The sequence below is a fragment of the Typha angustifolia genome, chromosome 13 (assembly GCF_048772165.1).
Source record: "Typha angustifolia cultivar Huaian chromosome 13, ASM4877216v1, whole genome shotgun sequence".
NCBI lineage: Eukaryota > Viridiplantae > Streptophyta > Magnoliopsida > Poales > Typhaceae > Typha > Typha angustifolia.
Genome location: NC_133251.1, coordinates 6,156,529 through 6,166,966, shown reverse-complemented (window position 1 = coordinate 6,166,966; position 10,438 = coordinate 6,156,529). Strand labels below are relative to the sequence as shown.

Below are 10,438 nucleotides of genomic sequence, written 5' to 3'. Positions count from 1 at the left end.
GATGAAAGTTTAATTAAATTTTATCTATTTGATTATTTTTTATTATTTACATATATCTCTCGCTAGTTTAAGATTAATATAAATTAAATTTAATAAAAGATAGAGATTGAGAATCATATTTAAATTAAAGTCAAATTAAATAATTTAATACTAAATAATACTCATATAATTAAGGCATAATCATATCTATTACTATCATATCTAAAAGAGAGACATTTTAACAAAAGAAAAGAACTTGTAATCCAAAGGTTAGACACACGTAATTAAATCTGTTTGACTTATATACTTTTTGTTATCTAACTTAGTTTTAAAACTGATACCGAGAAACCAATAGCGAATGTGAAAATTAGCTATTATAACGGTTAGATTAGTAGTATCATAAAAATATTAATTATGATATTAATTTATTAGAATATATGGTGTTAGGTATGAAAATATGGGCTACAGACCCTAGCTATAGAATGTAGTGCGGTGTCCATGCGTAATTAACTATTAAAATTGAGGAGGAGGTTTTGCATATCACCACCTAAGTTTATCTTATTGTCAAAATAGTTCCCTCCTTTTTCAGGTATATTTACAAAATAGTTCTCTTGTCCTTTGGTAACCTATACGGTTTACTTTATTCTAAGTTTTTAATCATTTTCCCATATTACCAAAGAAAATTATATTGAGAATAAGACTTATATATATATATATATAATTACCAGAGGAACATGGGGAGAGACACAATAACTAATAAGATGCACAAAATAGATATAAAAATAAAGAGAAAAAGGGGAATAAATAACTCCAATATTATGGAAAATAATCGGTTAATTAAAGCTTAAATAATTCTAAGAGGAGGAAAATAGCAACAAAGAGAACTAAATTCTAATTAATCCTGAGTGATTACTTTTTTCTTATTCTATTTTGGAGATGGAAAAAAGAATAAAAAAGAAGGAATAAAGTCCTCCAAGACAAACATCCCTTTGATCTTTTTCTTTTCTCCTTTTTATGACTAAGAACAACAGTGGTATTCGTTTGAAGTAACTTATTCTACATAATTATTAACCCACTTTTGCACAGGCTAAGTTATTTTTCACATTGCAAAGTCCTCCCATTTGTGTTTGCCATTGCACATATTGCTTTAATTTTGTAGAGAGAACATTCTGCCTTCTATTTTTTGGTGACTTACCATTTTTCAAAATAAAATATTAATTTTGTTCATCTTTCTCTTATCAGTGTTCTATCTAATGAAATATATCATTATTATCTTCACAAACTATAAACGAGCTCATGTACCTGCTAATCCAAAATTTCTTTTTCATTTGATGTTGTTTGTCACTCAAATATTTACCTATAAGTATAACCAAAATAATGAACTGATGTACATTTTTTTATAGCAATGGATTACAATAAAATGTAAATCTATTTAGTATTTTTTTTGTCATATTTTTATCGAATGAACACTAGTCAATATTGGCTTTTATTTTTTTTCATCATATGAATGCTAATCATATTTTCATCATATGAACACTAGTCAATGTTATTAGTTTTGTTAGTTTATCTATATAGATTTTACTAGTTTATTTATGTAATATGATACGAGGAGTTATGTAGATTTTTGTTAGTTTATATGTGAAATTATGTATTATTATTCTTTGAATTCAGTGTAAGTATTTATAGATTCTGTTGTTAGTATTTATAGGAAATTTGGTATTAGATATTAATCCATAGATCATTTATTGGGTCATTTTTTGTGCATATATTTTATCCTTTTATGAGTCTTGTTCACAAAAGAAGTCAATTAGGACTCAAAAAGAGAAGAAAAATATGAATTACAATTGCAAGGATAAGATGAAAAGATGCAAGTTTCCTAAAAATTAATATAGTATCTATTATAGTTTGAAACTATGAAAATTTATTTTATAATGTTTTATAATTTAGAACAATAAAATTTTGACATATACTAATGTAATTCTACTAGCATTTTAATATACAGTAGTGTAATTCAATATATATTTTGATATAATTTGTGTTTTCACATGCTATATAATTAAATAGCCAGGTATGTTTTTTTTATCTATTTACAATCTGTATTTTGACATACAATATTATAACTGAAGCTATATTTGACAACCCAGAGTGTTTACAATTTCTGTATTAAAATACACTATTGTAATTCAATTTGTATTTTAACATCCTAGTTTGTTTACAATATATATATTTTTAGAATCCATCCATATTGTTCTACAATTTATAAATGGTATTATCATATCTGTAAATAATATTCTCGTAATCCATATATATATTTATAAAATTGACAAATATTATCACAGAATCTAGAGATAATATCTTGAAATGTAGAGATAATATTTCAATAATCCATATACATAGTTTTAGAATATATATAATATGACTTGATTAAATTATATTAAAATAATATTCTCATAATCTAGGATTTCATATATTATTTTCGAACCCATAGATATTATCACAGAATCCAAAAATATTATTGCGCAATACTCAAATCTCTCTTAGAAATTTAGAGATAAGAATATTTTAGTAATCCAAGGTTAAATCATATTATACATTTATTATTGTAAGAATATATAGATACAAAGTAAGAATAAATAAATACAAAACGTAAATCAATGTATATATGTGGAAGTAGATTGACAATAATTTAATCTTAAAAAATTTGAATGTCGCGATAATAATTAGAACTAGTGGTGTAACAAACACTTGACTTTTTGCATCATTTTAAGGTATCTTATAGATGCTTATGTTGTGCTTTATAATTTTGCATTTCGAGAATATTTTCCTTCTAATATTTGCATTTTTGTATTTGAATAGTCTTTTAATTTTATGTTTTCACTTTAGTCAAATTGTTAATATTAGAGGTAATAACTTAATATTTGAGAATATGCTCTCTAGCCAAAAAATTCTCTTCATGTCGTCAATGAATTTGATTTAGATTAAGTTGTTAAATAGGTTTCTTTCTTAAAATAATTATTATAAAAAATAATTTAATTTTTTATCTTAAAGACGAGAGAAAAGTTTGTTGAATAATAATATCCAAGGGAGATAAAAAAAAACTAAGTTGTTTGTTGCTACAAGGAAGAAGAAGATGATTTTCTTTTTGCTGTCAAAAAAAGTTAAAAGAAGTCAAAATGCTATTTAGTAGTTTACTTGATGCCATCTTTCATATTAAACCACAGTAAAAGTGATGATAATTTTTTATCCTCGTAAACATATGTGGGTATTATAGTCATGTAATTCATATTGGTTTATTGTGCAAATCGTCTAGTTTAAAAACATATATTACTTTCGTCTAAACAATTGAGTGATTTTGTAATGAAAAATAAAAATAGAGTGAATTTACAAAGTGAAATATCACTTTGGTTATTTTGGCCCAAATCACCTAACAGTGATAAAGCACAAGGGATAAAACTATATTTAATTCGAAGATAGACATGAGCAGAGGCCATGCTGGTTCTAGCTTGGCCTTTACATTCAGCCTCTTACGTGCAAAATGAAGGAGAGGCCATACTGTCGTTGACAGCAAAGTTGTAAATATACCTCGGGAGACACGACATGCCGTTGCTAGAGCTATCTACAAGAGCTCTCCCTTCTCCTTCCTCCTCCGAGCATGATGTTGAGGGTGGTGACATGATTGATTGCCCATGTGAAGTGCATGTCAGTTCCGCAAACCCCTCTGGTAAGACCCAGTCCATGCCCTACTTAGCCAGCTTACCTCTCCCACCGAGCCCACTTCGGTTTCCTCCCCACCTCCTTCCTCCTTCGCCGCTCCTTCATTGCCAAACTTAGCGCGGGCTCTCACCTCCCGGAATTTGAGGCAGTCATTGTCGACACCATTATCTCGTCCCTCAACACCGTCGCGACTATAGGGTGGTGCTAAAATCAATTGTCAATAGTTGAGAGGGTTGTGGTGGCCAATGGGTGGTTGGGTGAAATGCCTGCCAGCCACGGTGTCGATGGTGAAGGATATTTCCGAGTACATCCCACTCGAACTCCACCACTGTCCTCTCTTTTATCTCTTTGGCTTCTCCTATCTCTTTCCAAGACTAACATGGTCATGGTCTTTGGAGAGATCACCACAAGGATGCAACTTGTGCCTGGTTGAGGCCTGATGGCAAGACCCAAGTGACTGTTGAGTACCATAATGAGGGAGGTGTTATGGTACAAGTCCGTGTTCACACTGTTTTTCATGGTCCAATGGCATTAACCCCTTAGTAGATTGGTTTCAAAGAAGAGGAAGAGGGGGAAAAGGTTTTGTTTGATAGGCTAGAGATATTTTCATCATTATAAAAGTTTCTTTTGAGTTGCACATAATTTGCACATATATAATGATATTTTGGTAATTTAGTTGTCACGTGATCAACACATGACAACTTATGAATGGAAATAAATAATGAAATCCTAACGGAAGGAGTCAAGTGAGATATTTTTAATATCACAAAGGGTCAGTGTGTACCAAAAAAAAAGTATAAGCGTCATTATGAAAATCAGTGATAATTGAAAAGAGAATTATATCTTTTATTAATACAAATATACAAAGTAGTTTTCTTTTCCTTTGGGACAACAGAATGTCCACAAAAGGAGGCAATTTGCAAAATATAATCCAGAGGAGGTCTTTTGCAATAAGATTATTATGCAGGTGGTTATAAGCAAAATAAATGTACGAACCTCGGGGTTCTCCTCGGCGAGTCCTGAATTCCTCGCCTCCTCCGACGAAACCGCAACTCTCTCTCTCTCTCTCTCTCTCTCTCTCTCTCTCTCTCTCTCTCTCCATCTTCTACTCCACTTACAGTAAGCAGTAGCTCTATAGGGTTTGGAGAGAGCTCTCCAGGGTTCGGAATGGAGCTCGCTCTTAGGGTTCGGACGAGCTACATTGTGTGCTTCTGTGGTTTCCATCGCTGATTCTTGCAGCATTGCCGCCGTTTGATGTGCCGCGGTTCGGATTTCTCTGCCGATCTCGAGGTCTCCGCCGATTTCTTCCTCCTCTTCTTGATCTTCGTCCTCCTAATCTTCTTCCTCTTCCTCCTCTCCCTCCTCCTCTTGGGTTTCCTTCTCCTTCTCGCTCTCTCTCGGCTTCTCCTCGACTGAAAGAAAAAAAAGGAGGGATCTTTTATGATGGATTTCTTCAAAACGAGAAAGCTTAGGCGAGCAAGAAAGTTGGGAGGAGAAGACGACGACCCAGATGCCAAAAATCCACACATGTCCTCTGGGACATCGAAAGATGAGATATTGGAGACCGGAACGAAGGCTTCTGAAGAGAAGGAACAGGAGGAGGAGGAGGAAGACGATGACGACGACTTCATCACAAATGAGGTGAAAAGGAGGTTGAAGGAGCTGAGGAAGAACAGCTTCATGGTGCTTATACCGGAGGAAGGTTACCCAGAAGAGGAGGACGACGAGGAAGAGGAGAGAGAGGAGAGTAGCTCGAGCGAGTGGAGGGACTCAGAGGTGGTTAATGGCCATCAATGGTGTGGGTTCGACTCGTTGTATGTTAAGTACTGCGAGAGGATGCTCTTCTTTGATAAGGTGATTGCGCAGCTACTGAAAGAAGGTAAAGTTGAAGCTTTTATAGCTTTTTCGAATTATTTGATCCCATCAGAGCATAGAAGATAGAACCATGACTATTCGAGTCGTGGTTACACTTCTCTTTCTTATTTTAGTATTTTTATCTGAAAAAGTTGCATTTCTTTACCCAAGTCTTTTATTCTTGTTCCAATTTTCAGCTATGTAGCTAGATAATTTGATGGTTTAATAATGAGCGTGCATAATGTTGCAGGATCCTTGAACATTTCTAGAAGGTCACCACGATCTTCATCTAATAAGCTTGCGTCGACCCTCCGCAGCCTCTCTTTCAAGAGGAGGGATGAGCTTTTGGAGGAGCGTGAGCATCTGCATCTGCAACAGCAACAGGAGGATGATCATTACCAAACACTTGAAACTGCTTATGTTGCACAAGTTTCTTTAAGCTGGGAAGTCCTCCATTGCCAGTACATGTTACTTAGCCATAAAATATTGTCTCAGCCTGAAAATTACACCTCTTACTGCCATGCTGCTCAAGCATTTCAACAATTTCAGGTGCTTTTGCAAAGATTTGTAGAAAACGAGCCCTTTGAACAGGGTTCCAGGTTGGAGACTTATGCTCATGCTCGCAGTTCTCTGTCCAAGTTGCTTCAAGTTCCAAGTTTTGAAGGTAAATACTGATACAAAATGAGTTCTCAAATATCCTGCTTAGCCTTTCCTTGATTCAAATTTAGTGCCCACCCGATCACGTTTCAAACCTCAGACAGAAATTATATCTCTTTCCTATTGTTAATCTAATCTGTTTCCACTGTTCCTTCACAGGGTTTCCTTTATATTCCCTTTGCTTTCCATCTGAATGTTTAAGCATTGTGATTGTTGGATTGAACTCTTCCTTTCTTTCCTTTTCCTTTTAAATCTTGAAAGAAGGTTGATTTCACCCGAAAAAGAAAAATCATTATCGTATTGGTTGGCTAGTCGCCCCCAGTTATTGCTTTGAAACACACCATTTACTGTGGACGGTTGAATTTTCAAGTCTGATCTTACAACCATGATTGATTAAATTATAGCTGCATAAGTGTTTCTTTTCTTGGAACACATGAATCTCTCATACCAAATACCTAGTATCCTCTGGTTACAGTTTGGTAGTAAAGATCAAAATGTAGGATGTTAGCTGCATGGCATGATTAGAGCTACCTCAAGTAGCATGTTCCAAAGTTCCTAGACTTTTGCACACTACCTCAAGTAGCATGTTCCAAAGTTCCTAGACTTTTGCACACTGACATTATTAACTCAGTGAGAATGTATGAAATTGTTTTGAGCATTCTCCTAGGGCTTGATTGTCCATGCAGGGCATTTGATAAACTTACCATGTACTTTTGTTGTCTTTACCCCATATATAGGATATTCCATTGGTTGATCCTATTTTTGCTTCGTGGATGTGTTGCAAGAATGTTAGTGTAATTGCCATGTCTAAATTATGTCTTGGTCTAGCACTATGTGATGCTGGAATTTCTTGTCTTCAAAGTAAAAGGACAATCTAGTACTATTCTATATACAAGAGGACAGCTGATTTATATGTTGCTAAGTATGTAATGTGCTTTTATGCGAAGTCAAGTTAGTATTGAGCATGGACAGAGCTAATTGACATGTGATGTAGGATCTGGGAGTTGGCTTTAGCTAAACTTTGTATAGTAGCATTTAATCATTTCTGTATATAACTTGATGGCTTTCCAACTAGTGGTGAAACAATACATTCAATTTCTATTATTTATATATGAAAGAATCTAAAAAAAATAATGTTATTTTCAGAATAAGTCCTGTTTACTAGCTCAGTGATTACAGCCTTCATCCGCTCTTATATATCTGTGTGATATCTTAGTGATTTTACTTTTGTACGACCACTTTGCTGAATTAAAGGAACATTCTTTCAAGTCATTTACTCTCTCGTGTCTCTTATTATTCTTTCTAGGTTCGCATCAAGAAGAACATGTGGAAGATGACTTGGAACCGGCAGTGCTAGCATCTAACCTCATAAAAGTAATGGAGGAGTCAATCTTAACCTTCCGTCTGTTCCTGAAGATGGACAAAAGAAAATCCAGTACCTTATTTCGGTCTCACAGTCATGCTGGAAGCTCCCTTCAGCAGGTTCAAGCCTCTCTTGACAAGGTATTTTCTATTCTGTAACTTGTTGGAGTTCTATCGAGGACAGGGCCATATGAGATTTTCTTTTATTAATCTTGCTCTATATATCAGTTGGAATAAGCTTTCGTTTCACTTTTTGCTGTGGAAGAAGAACTTCCAACCATATCAATTGATTGTTGAACTCATACTACTTGCTTGGCTTTGTGCTTCAAGTTTTTGTCTATACTTTTATACATTTATAGGCATTCTAGTATGTATGGTTGTTGTAGATGTAAGGACTTATCTGGTTATGTAAGCTTCTCTGCCTAATTACCATCAGACCAAAGACCTAAAGAAGAGTTCGGCATCCAATTTTTCAATTTTTTAAGTATAATATATTAAATTGCAGTTTTGTTTTAATCCTTGTTCTGCTTTATTGATAAACCATGTTTATATCACTTTGTGTCCAGATTTAGAAATGAAAATGGAATATAATACTTGTTTGAAATCATTTTTTGTTTCCAAACATTTGAAGTGAAAAATTTCACATGTCAAATCATAAAGAGCATGAGAAGTTCTTTAAGAGATCATATTCCAATTGTAAATTGTTCTAGATCTTGATAGCCACCAAACTTTTTTGTGGAAGCGGCAATACATAATGCTTATTTAATATGCATAACCTCTACTTTCTTGTAGCTATGACTAGTAAAAACTAAACATTAATTGTTTGGTATTTTTATGAAAAATAGCTACAAATTTCTTTACAACAAACAACAAACCTAATAGTTTGTGTATTGTCTTTGCATTTGGGAGTACGCACAGTTCTCAGTGCCATAACACTTGATACGGTGGTCTGACATACTATGGACCCTGTCTTTATTGGCTGTCTGCGGATATCAGGCAAAGTCGCCGATGAATTATGCTATTTTGAGTACAAAAAACAGGAACAGGGAGAGAACAATACCAAATGCACCCTAAATAGCTGGCTTTTTTTTGCCTCCTTGGATGCCTTCATAGTTGAAACCTAGCTTCCAGATATTGAGCCTTTTCTAATTGATTCATCTAATTCTGCAGAAGGAGATGAAAGTGAAAGAACTTTCTAAAAAGAAAGGATGGAAGAAAAAAACTTGGCCAAAAACATTGGAGGAAGTGGAGCTGCTGTTTTCGCTCATTGACATCAGAGTTGTATCGAGGGTTCTGAGGATGGCAAGGCTTAGCAAGGAGCAGTTGTTATGGTGTGAGGAGAAGATGAGTAAGCTAGATCTCTCTGATACCAAGCTGCATAGAGACAGTTCTCCAATCCTTTTTCCTTGTTGATGGTACACCTTGCATTCTTAATGCCATTTTGAAGTGTCATCTGCTACTTCAAATATCACTGTTAGATTTTCGACATCTCATGGTATGCGAATAGATGGGTAAAATATATCTATTGCAAAAATCCAGCCTTGGGAAAGAGAATCTTGTTCCCTTCTGCTTTCCCTTTCACTCCTGTTGGAGAGTATATAAGTTATTGACTTATCTCCTGTAAGTTGTATTGGCTGTGATTGGATGTTAACTTTCTCTTGTTTGATAGATAACTTCAATTCTAAACATGATTTATTATGAAAACTGAATCAAGGTAACCAATACATTAGTGTCATGAAATAAAGTTTAGGGTAAATTACTGTTTAGCCTCATGTGGTTTTGTTGGATTTCAGCATGTATTTTAAATTTTAGCACTTAACTCTGGTCAATTGTTAACGGAGATGATACTCGAAAAGAATTAAATACTTCTATAGAAACAGTCTGTTTTAATAACTGTAGGAATAGTTTGATCATTTAGTAACTTGCTTATGATAGAAAAGGGTAGAGGTTTAGGGTTGATCATTTGTACTAATAGTTTTGGATGAAAAATTTAACAGTTGTAACTTGGTCTAAATTTTAAATTCTTAAGTTTGAATTATAGGGATGAAAATTGAAATTGGGCTTAAACTATTTGGGGTAAATTGTAACTTACCCTAAAGTACTCAAGATTACTTTTACCAAGATCAAGGCACTGTTGGTTTTAATATTGGATATCTTACTAGCAGACCAGATTCAGATTTCGTGCTTGGACATGTGAATTGTTTAATGATTGATTGAAAGGTTATATAGAGAGAATAATCAAATCGAATTAGTTGTGTAGTTGCTGTGAAGTTTCAGGACTACTTGCTAGTTTATCAATTAGTTTCTTTGTCAGTTTGTGTATACCAACGGGTAATATCTATGTAGATACAATAACCTGGATCACAATTGGTGGACAGCTAATATTCTTTATGTAACCTAAGAACAGGCAGTGTTGAGATCTAAAATTGACATCCCATGGAAGGCCCTGTTTTATTTTGGATCCTGCTTCCAGATTTAATTTGACATATTTGATTACATCATTCCTGGTCATTAACTTTGAGCTTGAGTGATATTGTTAAAAGATATAATTACACCAGAGCCCCTGAACTATTACCCAATTAGAGAAATCATTAGTTTTATAGACTTAGGAATCATTTTATCTTTATTAAATGTATTTTAACTCCTTGTATTTATGTTTAAAATTACTTTACCTCTTTATATTTCAAAAAGTTTTAAAGGTGAAATTATTAGTTTTTTCATTAAATTAACTAAATGACATTAAATAACCAAAATGCCCCTATTATGTTTATTAGAGAAGACATACTAATTTTAATATAATGCAGTAAAATTATCAAAATAGTTATGGTACTCATTTAAATGTAACAGAAAAACTAACGGACAAAGACTAGTT

At 33.6% G+C, this 10,438-nt stretch overlaps 1 protein-coding gene across 1 annotated transcript; it reads left to right on the top strand.

Moving 5' to 3' along the window:
* Window positions 1-4,733: 4,733 nt before the first annotated feature.
* LOC140774138 (uncharacterized) lies at window positions 4,734-9,293 on the top strand. Its single transcript, XM_073117003.1, has 4 exons — window positions 4,734-5,572; window positions 5,798-6,211; window positions 7,511-7,707; window positions 8,737-9,293. The coding sequence occupies exons 1-4, from the start codon at window positions 5,134-5,136 to the stop codon at window positions 8,977-8,979; spliced, it is 1,293 nt and encodes a 430-aa protein (XP_072973104.1). The 5' UTR covers window positions 4,734-5,133; the 3' UTR covers window positions 8,980-9,293.
* Window positions 9,294-10,438: the final 1,145 nt, after the last annotated feature.

What these genes read in the sequence shown, in the direction of transcription:
- LOC140774138 (XM_073117003.1), top strand. Translation starts at nt 5,134, where the DNA reads ATGATGGATTTCTTCAAAACGAGAAAGCTTAGGCGAGCAAGAAAGTTG. An exon ending in TCAAGTTCCAAGTTTTGAAG is followed by an intron (nt 6,212 to 7,510) that starts GTAAATACTGAT and finishes TATTCTTTCTAG; the next exon opens with GTTCGCATCAAGAAGAACAT. An exon ending in TTCAAGCCTCTCTTGACAAG is followed by an intron (nt 7,708 to 8,736) that starts GTATTTTCTATT and finishes CTAATTCTGCAG; the next exon opens with AAGGAGATGAAAGTGAAAGA.